Source organism: Selaginella moellendorffii, unplaced genomic scaffold, assembly GCF_000143415.4.
Source record: "Selaginella moellendorffii unplaced genomic scaffold, v1.0 SELMOscaffold_1, whole genome shotgun sequence".
NCBI lineage: Eukaryota > Viridiplantae > Streptophyta > Lycopodiopsida > Selaginellales > Selaginellaceae > Selaginella > Selaginella moellendorffii.
This window is the reverse complement of record NW_003314262.1, coordinates 3,070,647-3,086,532: the sequence shown is the minus strand read 5'-3', so window position 1 is coordinate 3,086,532 and position 15,886 is coordinate 3,070,647. Positions and strand designations below refer to the sequence as shown.

Here is a 15,886-nt window from a genome sequence, read left to right as displayed (position 1 = left end):
TGGGAGGTGGATCAGCAAAGACTTCTTGGAATGCAGCAGGGCAGCAAAAAAGGAGGTGGTGGGAGCTAGGGTTAGGAGGAGGATTGGCTTGGGAACGGCACAACGAGCAAGGGCAATCAAGATTTAGCACGGGCGAGCAAGGGACTAGTTTATAAGCTCTTTAGTTTGGACTTCCTAAAAAGTCACGAAGTCTAATATTATTCAAACCTAAGGATGCTTAACCCCAAATATCCAAAAACTTTTAATTGAGGTGTATTAATATTCATAAGCCCTTTCTTTTTATATTTGAACCCCTATATATCGTCTCTCGAGTCATTCCCTTTTGCTATTTATATAGTTCACCTCTATTAGTTATAAGGTATAATTGATATACATAATGGGATTATGCTAACTAAACACACTTGTGTTGTCTTATATCAACACACCCTTAAGACCAATATCAAAAGCATTTATGCATAAAATAAAAGGTCAAGTGTGGTCAAGATAAACTAAAATTGGAGGAGTTATAAACAGTTTTTTGAGATTTATAAATGCCCATTTGTAGTCTTTAAACTAGATGAAAGACAATATTGATGACTTAAAAAATGTTTGCAATAATGCAATACAACCAGAAAGATGATTAATAAAACAGCAAATATATTACACCTTCCCCATCATTCATATACTTTAGAGTAAAAAACTTTATGATAGTCATAATTTTGCCAGGATCAACTTATAAACTTTTATAAGAAATACAATATCTAAGATAAATGATGTCTTAAGACCCAAACACACATTTTTACCACTTCAATTTTAAATTAATTTCCCATAGGCAATTTAACACCTTATAGATATCACAGATATACTCCTCCTATGTTTCCTTCATATAGATCAAAATATCATCAATGAAGTCAATAATCACATTTGGCATATTATAAACAACGAGTACCTAAAAGTAAGATTTAATTTGGTAAATCAATTACTTGTCCCAAATGATTTAATAAATCAATAATATGAGGAAGAAGGTACATATTTGGGATAGTCACCTTATTTAATAAATGATAGATGATATAAAATTAAATACTCTCATCAAAGAATACTTATCTCTTTTGGGTGTTGGTGGTGCCCCACATATAATGCTACTTTGCATATGTAGCCATTCTATGAGCAGAAAGCTTCATCACAAGATAAGGTTCATATAGTTAAAGACTTGAGACTTTTGGATAACATCCCTTTTCAACATTTCTTTAACATTTATGTATAAATCTTAATCTCTTTTGATGACCAACACCAAATGATAACTTTAATTGAACAAGCAACCCTAATTGAAATAAGATGATATATTTTAATCTTGGCCCCAAATGATAGATCAAAGTCAAAGAAATCAACATACTCCTCCTTGAGCTAATCATTTTTTGCAACATAAAGATTAATTGAGGGATTTGAAAAAGGAATCTAAGAGCAAAATGGAAATACAATAGAAAGTTATGAGACACAAATCCCTAAACCTCATTGAAGTCAAAAGTGTGCTATATGGCAATGATCGAAGCGAGAGTCCAATGAGTGTAACACATTTGGACTAAAATTTATGACTTGAAAAGTTAAAAGTAGGAATGGAACTCCTAACGAAGTGCTCGGGGAATGAGTATGAAGCAATTGATGAATGAGTCTTTGGAAAAAGGACACAAGAAGGACAAACATATAGCAAGTGTCATGATATATAAAAGTATCAAAACCGAGTTCAAGGAGTTTAAGATGGAGTTTGAAATAGAGCCCCAATAGGGATCAAGACTGAATCCAAAATGGAGTCCAAAATGGAGTTTGAGGTGTCTGAATAGAGACCAAGACCAAGTTTGAGATGGAGTCTGAAACTGAGACTGAGATCAAAACTTAGACTGAATTTGAGTTCAAGTCTAAGTTCAAGTCTGAACAAAGTCCAAGACCAAGTCCAAATGCTAATACAGATTGTGGGGTGAAAGCCCAAAGCAATCATCCTCCGGGGGGGGGGAAGTTGGGCTGTGGGGTGTAGGGTGTTCAAAAGTACGATAGAGAGAGTGTGGAAGTTGGACTTCAGTGGAACCAGTTTAGCTAGGAAAGGTCAATATAACCCAAGAAGGCTACATTTATATAGTGGGTGATGATATAACTATTAAAGAGTCTAATGCTACAATGAATACAAATGGACAAGTGGAGTAATTTAGTGAAGTGTTCAAAAATTAATTCTAGCTCCCCTAAAAGATTGAATGGTTAATGTTCCTAATCCAAGTGTGGGTGATATTACTTACTTCGATATTTAACATGGCTTATTGAAACATCATTTTAGCCATGTGGTGAGGGTACTCAAAGGTAGAAGGTGGGGGGAGTATCTATGAAACTTGTATAGAGTTACGGTATTCTAAAATGTCATCCCAAAGTTCTAAACTATAGAAAAGAAGAAAAATAAACCTCTTGCATAATGACCAAGGTATAGTTATATGGTGAGGAAATGTTAAAGGTTAATGGGATTTAGTGGTCGGGCCCTTGGGTATTAATCTAGTGGTAGTATTTGTGAGTATTGCCATGGATAGAGAGGGATTTAGTAGAGACTGAAAAAAGGATATTAAAGAATGTTTTTCATATCTTCGGGCATCTTAAAGTGTGGTCATAAAATGACCACTCATAGATGGATGGTGAGAGTCTTTAGGAGATAAGACTATAATATAAGTGGTCTTGGAGTGCACATAACAGATTGATATGTCAATGGTATTTTTGGGTGTCTATAGTAAGATTAAACACATAGAGCATGTGGATTAAATGCAAAGGTAGAAGCCACTCATGGGGTTAGGATTTATAGAGATTATGAGTGAAATTCTTCCAAATGGTCAAAAAGTATGGTTAAATGACTAAAGTTGAATGGAAAAATTAATCATTTACAAAAATAATAATGAGACAAAAGTGATAGAAAAAGAGGTAGAAGCATAAGGATAAATTAGAACAAAAGTGAGCTTTATAACTTTCATCATTATCAATTTACTTTACTCAATGGAAGGGATTATTTAAAGTGTTACAGCAAATTGGATTGCAAATTTATAATGTTTTGCGTGATATCAATCCTCCAAAAACTATATATGTGCAACATTTGAAATGCTTTATACAAAGAGATTAAGAAGAAATTCCACTGATGTCTACTCTTTCAAAATCTTAACCCATCAACTAGAAAATCTTAAATGCTTTCCATGCCATTTTACCACGCAAAACGAAACACAAGGGGTAAAATTTTCACCCTGGTGAACAGGGGATAATATGAAATCAAAGGGGTATAATGTTATTAATATAGTGAGATTAATTTAAGGTTTTTAAGTTAATTAAATATACAATAGTTTTATTCTTTGTATTTCACAACCTTTATCCTCATTGTTCTTTCTATTAATTTGAGGTTTGTTGATCAGAATGTTTAGGTCAATTAACCGTGGAGATTCGAACAGCGCACCTTCCAAGGCTGGGACGAGTCGCTTAAGCTACGCAATTGGCGGCCCTACTCCACTTCGCGCTCGCGATCGATCTCGCCGTGGCGCTGGAGCATGGGAGTTCAAGGTGCCGCCATCTCCTCCTCCTCCTCCTCCTCCTCCTCTTCCTCTCCATCTCCATCAGCTCCTTCCAGGGCGGCGGCGGTGGATCGGGTAGGCGACCGGGAGATGCTCATGCCTATCGGCAATGACCTCGAGGATCCTCTTAAGGAGGGCGCGCCCACGCCGTCTGGGTATCACTCCGGCCGCGAGGTAAGGGATTCAATCCACGAAATTTCGGAGAGAAATCTTTCCTCTATAGGCTTTCTACGCGGTCCTCCAGAGCTGGGCGTCCAAGAAATTCATGAGTGGATGGTAAGAACTCTCTATCATCTCCTCCAAGGAAGGAAATTTTTTTTCTAGCCTAGACGAATACTATTTAAGTTCTTTTTTCGTATGTGTTCTTGCTGTCTGTCCTTTGCAGTGTGATCCTCTTTCCGCTGGCGATCACCTTCTACATCACTTGGTGGTTTGTGGAATTCGTGGATAGCTTCTTCCGGCCGGTCTATGCCCATCTGGGGATAAATTTCTTTGGTGAGTTCTTTGCCTGGATTCATTGATCTCTAAGATTTCTGTCGCGAATTGTTTAGGACTTGGATTCGTGACCACCATCGTCTTCATATTCCTGGTGGGAGTTTTTGTTTCGTCGTGGATGGGAGCGTCGGTTCTTATGGTCGGCGAGTGGGTTATCAAACGTATGCCTCTCGTGAGACACATATACTCGGCGTCCAAGCAAATCAGTGCTGCGATCTCTCCAGGTATGAGGAACTTCGCACGATGGATTAGTTTGATTTGCTTTGCTAATGTTCTTTCCTACAGATCAAAACACCCAGGCTTTCAAGGAGGTGGCGATCATACGACACCCTCGTGTTGGAGAGTACGCGATTGGTTTCATCACGTCTAGCCTCATTCTCCAGGTTGATCAAGCTCAAAGCTCCAATGCTTCGTTTCATCGTCCCATTGTCTCATTTGTTGCGTGATCTTCCAGAATGAATCTGGCGACGAGGAACTTTGCAGCATCTACGTTCCCACAAACCATCTCTACATTGGAGATATCTTTCTCGTGAACTCGCGGGACGTGATCAGGCCCAACTTGTCAGTTCGAGAAGGCATCGGTAAGTTCTTACAATCTTTCTACTTGGTTCTTAGAACTTCGATCCTCTGGTTTTATCAGAAATTGTAGCATCGGTTGGAATGTCCATGCCGCAATCGATCACTTCCATCGACAGGCGCGATCGAAGAAGTAGCAGCAGATAAATCAGTGAATTTTTTCTTTCCTATCGTGACTACAGTTTTGGTTTTGTTCTAGTCTTGTAAACTAAATGAATCAAGAGGTGAGAGATGAAAAAGTGTGTGATCCTTCAACTTGTCAGAGATTTTCTTGTTCAAAGTTTTGTCTATCACGAGATTTCTCTGAAGACCGTCGTAATTTTCTCATCATCCAAGGGAGATCGCTCGGAGGAAAAGGAAGAACAGCTCTTTACAAATATCACAAGAACTTCTCTCAGACAAATGCCTCGATTCGTGCTTCACTACTAGCAGAATTTCAAAGAGAAATCCAGCTTCTTCCGGCGCGATTCCATAGCCAGAGCACGAAGAACAATAGAACATTGCTCCGCGATAGCCATTGGGCACGCCAGGAAAGATGAAAGCTCAGACTCGTCATCTCTTTTTGTCATCACAGAGAAAAGAATACAAAAGAAGAGCAAAGCGGTCGATGCATCAGATTTAAAAAGCTCGAATTTCCTGTAAGCCTCATGCTTTGATCGGAATTGGATCTCTTTTCTCATCATCTGCGAGGAAGAAGGCAGATCCTCGGCGGCATCACACAAGCCCTAGTGCTAGAACAAGAGCCCTAGAATCCACGGTGCACATTAAATCATCGCAGTCTCACCGTTGGATCAAAACCTAGGGCTGCAAATCTAGAATATACTACGAATATATTTCCACTTTAAAGAGTAGCTTCTCCTCCTGTTTCTTTACAAGAGGAGGAAGGAACCATCCCTTCCGAGAGCTCGCTGCTCATTTGCTCCTGCCTAAAATCGGTGCGCTTGCTCATCGCGCTGCTGGATAATCTCGTCTCCTGCACAAGAAAACGAAGGTTTTCTTTCTCGATCGATGAGAATTTCTACCTCTCTGTAAGGGAAATCGTCAGATTCCAGCATGTGAACGATGTATCCCATCTTGGGTCTCTTGATCGCGTCCGGATCAACGCAGCGGAGAGCCACAAGAAGCGCTCGCTTGAGAGCTCTCGTCGATGGCTTGGCATCTAGGCGGGAATCGGCAACTTCTTCCGATCGCCTACTTGCTACCATGAGCTTCACCCAATCTACCAAGTTCACCTAGAAAAGATCGAGAGAGCAAATCTAAGAATCGATGAGAAAAACTAGAGATTCTTTACCTCTGCCGAAGGTCGTGAGTAATCGACTGGATCTCTCCCAGTGATCATCTCCATGAGAAGAACTCCAAAGCTATAAACGTCGCTTCTCTCGTTGAGTAGACCAGTGTTAGCGTACTCTGGAGCGACATAGCTGCGACAAAGAACAAAAACTTTGATCGTTCGCGAGCAAAGAGGATTGAATTCTCATACCCGAAAGTCCCCATGACTCTGGTTTTTACGTGACTGTTGTCGGATCCGAGCAGCTTTGCGAGACCAAAGTCGGAGATCTTGGCATTCCAGTGTGCGTCTAAGAGGATGTTGCTGGCTTTGATATCGCGGTGGACAACTTTGGGTTCTAGAGCTTCGTGTAGATAAGCAAGCCTGTGAGAAAAGATCGAGAGAGTTTATACAGACCCAAGACGATTGAGAATGAAAAGCTTACGCTTTGGCTGTTCCAAGAGCGATTTTCATCCGAACTTCCCATGTTGGAGAGTTGAGAATGGAGGCTGGGCCGTGAAGCCACTGCTCCAGATTACCATTGTCTACGTACTCATATACCAGCATCCTGTAGAAGTTCGTCATCCAAAGTGAAAAAATCTTTCACGAGAATTCGACGTACCTGTAATTTATCTCCACGCAGTAGCCGAGCAAACGCACCAGGTTTTTGTGCCTCACCCGACCGATGGCCTCTACTTCTACTCGGAATTCCTTCTCGGCTTGACCACTACGATCAAAAACAAAACAAAACAGAGGATCAAAAGGCATGAATCAATGAAGCAATTGCTACAGAATCTCGGAAAGGCTGAAAGAGGACAACAAAGCTAGAATAGTCGAAAAGAAGAAAGCAAGCTTTCGAAAGAAAAAGTATAACGTAGATGGGACTTCACAAAATGCCGGAAGGAGTAGACAACAAGCAACAGCCACAAGACAAGCAATGCCCGAGCAAAAGCTTCGAAAGAAACAAACATACAATTCAGCTGTGGAAGCAGAAAGCAAAAGCAAAAACCGAAAGAAGATGTGAATTCCACACGAAAGAATTCCAAAGATCTTCTTCCAGGACAACAAACAAGCCAAAATAACGAGAAGCTCAAATCATTCGCAAGAAGAGCGAGTGGGACACGAGAAAACCAGACGAAAAGAGAGATTTTTCTCTACTGGATCGATCGAAAACTTACCTGTTGTTAAGCAAGCTCTTGACCGCCACTGGAGTTCCATCGCCCAAGCACCCGCGATAGACAATCCCATAGCCGCCCTCCCCCAACACATTATCCGGCGAGAAACCACACGTCGCCGCCTCCAAATCCCGGAGCGTGAACCAATGCCCCCACCCCAGCCGCGACACCACGCTATTCTCCCCACTTGGGCCCCCGCCAGGGCCACTAGTGGGGGTGTTATTCAAATTCTCCACCAGAGCCCCGGAATCCCCACTCCAGCCGTGCGATCCGGTTGTGGTCGTGGACGCCGCAACCGGGCTGTCCGAGTAGTAGGCTCCGCCAGCCCGGACAATTTGGAGATTCTTGGCGGCGGCGGCGGAGGACTCCTCCGTGATCTCGGAGCTGTTCCTCCGCCGGCTACCGCCCATCTCCACCCCGACGATCGCGGTGGAGCCTGCGGAGGAGGTGGAGGCATTGGCGGCGGCGGCGGCGCGGCGATTGAATCCGACGTGGACGTAGACCTTATCGGACTTGGAGTCGGAGGTCTTGTCCGAGATGGTGAGGAGGACCGAGTCAGCGGTGCCCGAGCTGGGCAGCGCGATCGGGACGACCTCTTTGATCTCCTTGGACACGGCGGGGATGCGGTGGAGCGACGGCGGCGCCGCGGGCGTGGCGCCCCCCGAGGAGGAGGAGAGAGGCGGCGGTGGCGGCGGGAATTTGCGATGGTATGGGCTGGAGCTCTTCCTCCGGCGGCGCGAGGAGGCGAGCCAGACCGAGAGGAGGAAGAGGATGAAAACGATGAAGACGCCAACGCCGATTCCAATCACTACCCATAGCCGGAGGCCGAAGAAGCCCGTGGGCTTGGAGAGCTGGCTGTTGAGCATGCCACTGCCGCCCATTGGGAGGCGTCGCTCGATCGAGCCGATCGGATCGATGGGTGTTTCTCTCTTCTAGCTGCTAGATCAGGGTGTGGCTCGCCGGATATCCCCAATGTGGGTCGCCTCCATCTCGAGCACCCACATTCGATCCATCCATTGCTGTTCCCCCCGAGCCTCGCAGGCATCCAGATCCAAAACCCACTAGGAAGACCGAGCTCGCGACTCTGTTCTTGGCGCCGATGGATCAAATCAAAGTCGAGATTGAGAGAGAGAGCGAGAGCGAGAGAGCGAGAGAGAGAGAGAGCTCTTACTACTTTCGAAAAAATAACAAAGAAAGAGAAAACAAACAAAGAGAAGATGGTGATAGTGATGAGAAGGGGGGGAATGCGAGCCAGCTAGCGGAGGGATTGGCGATCCCTTTCTTGTAGCTACAGTGATCGTGGTGGTGATCGTGGTGTGGGCGCCGCAAAATCGTCAAACTGGCCGTTTGAGAGAAATCGATGGGTTTCTCCCATTTACCGTTTGATGGGTCTGGCGATTCCACCCAGAAATCTCGTGGGCAGTGGCCAAAGTCGCAGCTTGGAGCGACCCAAGTGCCGATCGATCGCCTCGTACCTGATCCAATCCAAGGAGCTAGTTATTTAGCTTTCACTCCTTTCCCTCCTACGTTCCGGCATTACAAGCTGGAAGCGCCCTACATTACATCTACGTGGTACTGGGTGAGAATGACCTCCAATCTACTTTGGGAAATCAATGCCAAAGGCCAGCTCTTTCAAAACAATTCCAATTCACTTCACTGGATGAAATGTTATTTTTTCATTTGGTTCACTGCCAAATTCGTATATGATTCCCACTTTCCGTTTGTAAGAAATATCTTGTAGAAAATGTATGCAGCAAGCAAACAAAGAACTTAGTTTTATAGTCCACCAACTTTCTCTCCTTTGTCTGGTTTGTTCCTGGAAATCTGTGAAGAACGGGGTTAATAGGGAATGAATGTCAAAAACTACAAATAAAAAAGACAAATATTCGAATATACAAAAAAAAATGGAGAAAAAGATTTCTGCTAGAACGGAGACTCGACTCAATTGACAGACAGCACCACTTGCAATTGTGACTTGCTCCTGCCAAACTCTGCCTTTAGAGACGTGGCGTACAACAGCACTTAAATTCCGTACAGAGGCACATCAGCGTCCGTGCAGTTGAGGAAGGATGAGATTTGTTTGTTTGCAAGGGGTGAAACTTTATTCTCCCTTCTCTCTCAGATTCATTCCAAAGCCTGGTGTACTTTATTTAATCCCTGAGCTGAGAGAGAATGACAAGTTTTGTGTATTATGTGTGTGTGTGTGGCTTGAAAGCATCCTACTAGACAGACAATGCATAATTCCAACACATGGTGTCACACAGAAAAAAGGGGGTCTTTCTTTGCTGGCTAGCACACAATACCAGCAAACAGGCAACAAATAGTAGACAGAAAAAGTGAGGAAATTTGGTTGGCTGGCTGGCTGCCTTGGACTCTCTATTCCTCTGGACTGAATTTGGACTAGATTGGACTGAAGGAAACTAGGGTGAGTTGGCTGGGGCTGCAACAAAAGAGCTCCAATTCCCAAGCCAGTTATGCTCTTTTAGTATTATGTTTAAATGGGACTTACACATGGCTAAAGAGACTTCCATTGCTGAGTTGCTAGTTTCCTTTGGTATTATATTTCTTTTTATTTAGGATTATATTAATTGGGGTAAAAACCTCTAACGAATGGTTCAATCTAAATTAGATGATCTATATACTTTGTAGTATTTACAGACTTTAGACCATCCTCCTCTAGTTATCTTTATATTTTATAAGCTTTTGGATTTCTAATACTATTCAAACCCAAGGATGTTTAACACTAAATATCTTTAAAAAATTAATAGATTGGAAAAACTTTTATCCATGGGCCCTTTATATTTGAACCCTAATAGATTATCTCTCAAGTTGTTCTATTTGGTTGATTATAATTCACCATGTTTCCAAAGTTGGGAGCCACAACTCTCTTGAGATCCCTACTCTCTTGACACCCTACCCCTCAAGTTGAACCCAATTAGAGGTAAATTAGATCTGCCAGATATTAATCTCTGAAGAGTAGGGCCCAACTGGAGGCAAATTAAATTTATCAGATGTCAATCTCAATATATAGTGTGAAGCCAATTAATATCTAATACTCAATATAAGCTTTTGGATTTGGACTTCTCATGAGGTCATTTAGGCAATACTATTCAAACCTAAGGACACTTAACCCCAAATATTATAAGACCCTTAATCGATTCAAAAAAAAGGTGCACTCTTATTCATAAGCTCTTTCTTTATATATTTGAACTTTAATAGATCATCTCTCAAGTGGTTCTCTTTAGTTGTTTACAGTTTAAAACTGAGTCCAAATTGAATCTAAGACTTGTTAGGGTAAAATTTTATGGGCAAAGGACTATAAAGGATTCCAAAAGTATAATAAAGATAGTGAGGTTAGTTTTGAAGGCACTCTCTAGTGGTGCTCTCAAACCAAGTTAGAATTAAGGGTTAGTAACCTTGGGTGAAGTCTAAACTAAGGTATGTATTTTAGTCCCTAACTCAAAGTTATTCATTACATGAGCAACTTTGGTAAAAAATCACTTGTGATATTTATTAGCCCCCAAGGGAAGCTCAAAAGTAACTCTGTTAAGATTCTTATTGACACAAGTGCTTAAAATAATTTTGTGGCTACAAACATAAGCCGGCAAACTAGACTAATGGTGCAATGGCTAAGAGAACCAAGGATTATATAGTTTATTCAAGGTAACCAAAGCACCAATGAGGTACTTCAACAAATAAAGGTTGAAGTAGGGATCTAAAAAGTGGACATGGATTTCACTATTTTGGATATGGCAAGATTTGATATGATCTTCAGAATGGATTGGTTCAATTGGTTTATGCTAACTTTGCATGGATAATGTAGAAACCTAATGATATTACCAAATGCCTAAGGAGAACAATTTAGAGTGGAGGCCTAAAATCTAAAAGTAGAGTAATATAAGGCCAAAGACTCTTACTTGAACTTAGTGTCTATAATACTAAAGGAACTAAGATAACATTTTTGTGCTTACTCTTAATGAAAAGTGACAAAAAGTTGGGAACACCTTTAAACTTAACTTTAAAGGAAACAAGATTGATAGGTGAATGCTTTGGCTAAATTCAATTGTGAAATATTTTATAAACCCAAAAAGAGCAATATCATGGCAAATACTCTAAGTGGTAAAATGAACTTAACATTTAGTGCAACAACAACCTTCTAGAACGATGTGTAAAAGATATATAAGGATAATGGTCTAGCACAGTAAGTATTGGTGCAAAATATAAGGTGTTGCTAAAGAATAGGAGGTGTTGCTAAGAAACAAAGAGGCATAAAATTCTTAACAATAAAGTGAGCTGCTAAAAATTAGGTATGTAAAACATAATAAACTTATTTATTATAAATAGATAAGAGTATATGTTCTATAAACAAGGTGAATTAAGGAAAGTAGTTTTAAAATAATGTTATGATAAATTTTTTATAAAACATGGTGAAATGCCCAAAATAATGGGTTTGCTCTAAAGAATATATCACTCACTATATATAATTAAGGATATTTAAGACTTTATAAAAACATGGCCAACATATAAGCAAGTGAAAGCCATGACTAAGGCTAGTGAGAACTTTTTGCAAAGCTTTAAAATCCTAGATCGTTCATAAAAATGTCTTAGAATAGACTTTATTGTAGGACTCCCCCTAAGTTAAAGGTTTAATGTTATATTTGTAGTGGTGGATCAATTTTCAAAAATGGCACATTTTATACCCATTATAATAGAATTGAATACGAAAGGTGTGGCAAAGTTGTTTTTTGAACAAATGGTTTGGTGTAGGAAAGGCCAAAAGAAATTATTTTAGATTTAGATAAAACTTTCACTAATAAGTTCTAGAGAACTCTTCTAAAGCAATATTGCACCAAGTTAAAATTCAATATGGCCTATCACTCCTAGATATGTATTAAGTATGGAGTCAAATATTGTAGTAATAACACTTCTTGATAGATGAACAAACAGAAAAGTTAAATAGGCAATTAAAAGATTATCTTTAAACACTAAACGGATTGGGTAGGTTATTTAGGATTGTGAAAATCTATTATAACAACTCACCATATTTGAGTATCAAGGTGAGTCCATAGGAAGTTATTAATGGGTAAACTATTGAATGTCTTGTAAAACTCAGCATGTTGAGTATCATAGAGAGTTACCTATAATGGAGGCATTAATAGTAGAAAGACTTAACATTTGGAATTTAATGAAGAATTCCTTGAAACGAGCTTAACAGAGGCAAACTAAATATGTGAACAAGAAATGTGAAGACATAGAGTTCCAACTTGGGGAGAAGGTATGGCTGAAACATCAAAAACCTAAAATTATCAAATAGAATTAGTAAAAAATTAACCCAAAGGTAAAATGTATATATTTCTAGAATGAAGTGATCTTAAGTTTTTTAAGCATGTTTGCAGGATCTTATGGGAGTAAGGCCTGAATTGATAAAGTGGCTTACCATCTCAAATGTCCTTAAGAAATGGGAAGGATGCACTATGTGTCCCATATCAATTTACTCAAGCCATACTTTGAGGACCCGTTTCGCAAAAACTAAATGAGACCCTTACCCGAGGTTATCCAAAATGATGAGGAATATGAAGTTTAGGCCATCCTCAATGTGAGTAAGAGTAAATGACAAAGACACAAGGTGAAAGAGTTCCATATGAAATAGAAAATGTTTCCACTAAACATAGCAACATGGGAGGCAAAAGAGAACCTAGCAAATGCTCAAGATCTAGTAGAGTAATGTGGGTTTCGAAGGCACACTAAAGGTAAGCTAGTTAGCATGGGTTTAATTAAGTAGACCAAGCATAAGAAGCTTCAGCCAACTCTCTTGAGAAGATGTCAAATCCTTAAACATATTTTATGAAGGTTGAGTTTAAGTCCTAAGGAGTTCAAGTCCCATTGGCAACCCCCTACTAGGGTGAGGTAAGGGAGGTGTATAGTCTTGTTGTCATGAGCTCCTGGCTAAGGAGGCTCCATTAAGTGAGAATGCCCTAGAGTCAAGGTCAACAAGTTGTAGGATTAATAGGTTTGTTCAATGTGGGCATTGAACTTTTTCTATGGGTGGTAGAGTTGTAAGGAACCAACTCATTGGGGTGTTGTAAGCTAGAGAATCCCCTAAAATTACAATCAGAATGATAAAGAATTTATCAGATGAAATTAAGTTTAAGATCCAAGATTAGGTCCGAGACTAAGTTTAAAACCCAATATTGAATAGTGGTGCTTCCAAACTGAGTTGGGGTTGAGACTAGGGGTTAGTAGGCTTAGGTGGGAGTAATTATGGGCTTCAAGTGTGCTAAAAAGGCTCATCAAGAAAGTGCTTAAAAGTAACTACTACCTCAAAAAGGGAAATTGATTGTGGTGCTCATGGCTTAAGTGGAGTGGTAAGCAATTAAATTTTCCATTCTATTTTAGTCATTTTATCACATCTTTGACCACTTAAAAGAGTCTCACTCTTGACCTTTATAAGTTTTGTTCTTAACTTGGAGATATGCTAGCACTGAGAATAGCATTTATGCCACTTAGCCTTGGCATTTGATTCAAGTGTTCCACATGTCCAATCTCATATTTGACACCCAAAGGTACCATTAATATGTCAGCCCGTTACGCTAAGGCCATGTCCATTCACCTTTGTCACATCAATAGTCCAAAACTATTTATATCACAATCCTATCTCTCAAAAACTAGGCCACCCATCCATGAGTAGTCATCCCTTGACCACACTTTAGCACCCTTAAGATGCTTAGAGACGGGGAACATCTTTCCCCAATATCCTTTTTTTAGTCTCTACCAAGTCCTTCTCCAAACACGGCCATGCTCACTAATATTGCCATTGAGTCATAGCTTGAGGGCCTGATCATTAAGTCCCATTGACCTCTGGAACATCCTCACCATTTGACCATGCCTTTAGTCACTATGCAAGATCTTTTTCCCTTCCACAATCCAGGATTTTGGGACAATATTTCGAAACATTGTGGCTTTATGCAAGTCTTGTAGGTACTCTTTCCACCTTCCACCTTTAGGTGCCTTAACCATGTGGGTAGAGCGAGGTTCGGATGAGCCACACTAGGTATCCAAGTAGGTAGTGCCATTCACACTTGGATTAGGAGCATTGACTATTCTATTTTCCGAGGGAGTTAAAAGCGGCTCTTGAACACTTCACCAAGTTACCCCATTTTTCCATTTATATTCACTTTAACATTAGACTTCTCAGTGGTTATATCATCACCCACCACATGGGTATAACCTTCCTTGGTTACATTAGCCTTTTCTTGCCAAATTGGCTCCACTAGAGTCTTTCCCCTACTATACTTTTGGAGCTCACTAAACTCCCTAGGGTTTAAGAGATGATCACTTTGAGCTTTCACCCTCAGATTTACACTTAGACTTGGTCTCGTTCTCTTACTCAATCTGGGTCTCAGTCTCGGTCTTGGTCTCAACCTCGACTCGACCTTGGACTCGACCACAGACCTAGTCTCAATCTCCATCTTGGGTCTATCTCAGATCCATATTGGACTCCATCTCAGACTACCTCTTGGGACTCTATTTTGAGTCCATCTTGGACTCTATCTCAAGTCCATCTCGGATCCATCTTAGACTCCATCTCGATCTCCATCTCAGATCTATATCAGACTCCATCTCAAACTCTATCTTGGGTCCATCTCGGGTCTATAGTGGACTCCATCTCAAATTCCTTCTTGGACTCCTTCTCGGACTCCATTTCAGACTCCTTCTCAGACTCCTTCTCGGACTTTTTTTCGGACTTGTTCCTGACATTTCCATGTGTCATGACACTTGCTATATGTTAGTATTAGAGACTCATTCACCGATTGCTTCATGCTTATTCCTCCACTCCCTGGTAGTGGTAGAAGTGGAAGTCTAACAAACGTAACATATTTGGACCAAAAGGTTCAACTTGGAAAATCAAGAGCTATAACACCTTTTCGACTCCACTTTAGGGTTTAGGGATTTTTGTTTTACATGGTGCCCCACTTATGTACTATGAGGCTTATTGGTCCTTGCCCCTTTTTAGGGGCTTAGGCCTTCCCTTTGGGATGCATACGGGGAATTGAGGTATTTATATTAGGTAATTAGGCTGTGATATTTCCCTTCAGTGCTTAGTGTGTTTGGTTATTTGTGCCTTCGGGGAGTGTAGTTAAACCTTAAATCATGTTTAACCCAAAGAGGAGGATTGGGATAGAGTTTAGAACTTCTAAAGAATTAGTTAACACTTTGTTACTTATGTAGTAAGTAGTTGAACTTAAGCAGGACCAAGCTGGAATTAGTATAATAGGATGGAACCTTGGCAAGGGAACTTAGGTAAGGCTAAGGTAAAAATGGTCAAATAGACAAGGTAAACTAGCAAATTGGCAAAAGAAAATTTGTGATTAACATTGCATTAATTGAGAATCATGATCTCTTAGTTATGTCTAGTAGAAAGGATAAAGTCATTCTATTTTATCTCCACATCATTTTTAAACCATCTTTGAAAGAAGAAAACTTTTAAAACATTGGTTTTTCTTTGACTTATTCTATTTATACTCACTTCACTACACTTTGATTTCATTCCATTAGGGTTAGATGTTCCTTTTGGCATTGCTACACTTATACTCACTCTATAATCTATGTCATTTTTATTTGACTACCATTATCACTCATCCTCAAGGCTAGACTCTCGTCCATCTCTTGTACCCCATTCTCTTGAAGAAATAAAAAAAACATTTATGGCAAAAAAGAGAAAGTAGGAAATTTTTGTAAATAATTAAAAGAAATAATTTGAGAGTTGAAGTTCAAATAAGGAGGGAAGGGATTATAAATAAAAGTGCACA

At 40.4% G+C, this 15,886-nt stretch overlaps 2 protein-coding genes across 3 annotated transcripts; one reads left to right on the top strand and one right to left on the bottom strand.

Moving 5' to 3' along the window:
• The first annotated feature begins 3,429 nt into the window (after positions 1-3,429).
• On the top strand, positions 3,430-4,889 carry LOC9657858 (protein CONTINUOUS VASCULAR RING 1). Of its 2 annotated transcripts, XM_024683062.1 has the most exons (8): positions 3,431-3,552; positions 3,620-3,737; positions 3,787-3,839; positions 3,949-4,058; positions 4,115-4,282; positions 4,344-4,441; positions 4,513-4,639; positions 4,699-4,889. In XM_024683062.1, exons 2-8 carry the CDS (start codon positions 3,654-3,656, stop codon positions 4,779-4,781), a joined length of 723 nt encoding a protein of 240 aa, XP_024538830.1. In that variant the 5' UTR covers positions 3,431-3,552; positions 3,620-3,653; the 3' UTR covers positions 4,782-4,889. The 2 variants fall into 2 exon arrangements, with proteins under 2 accessions (XP_024538826.1, XP_024538830.1); XM_024683058.1 differs by having other exon boundaries at positions 3,430-3,737.
• A 556-nt stretch (positions 4,890-5,445) lies between these two features.
• On the bottom strand, positions 5,446-8,660 carry LOC9657857 (probable receptor-like serine/threonine-protein kinase At4g34500). Its single transcript, XM_024683049.1, has 7 exons — positions 7,080-8,660; positions 6,524-6,628; positions 6,347-6,469; positions 6,115-6,285; positions 5,926-6,055; positions 5,657-5,866; positions 5,446-5,607 (listed from the first exon to the last, which is right to left on the bottom strand). Exons 1-7 carry the CDS (start codon positions 7,955-7,957, stop codon positions 5,476-5,478), a joined length of 1,749 nt encoding a protein of 582 aa, XP_024538817.1. The 5' UTR covers positions 7,958-8,660; the 3' UTR covers positions 5,446-5,475.
• Positions 8,661-15,886: the final 7,226 nt, after the last annotated feature.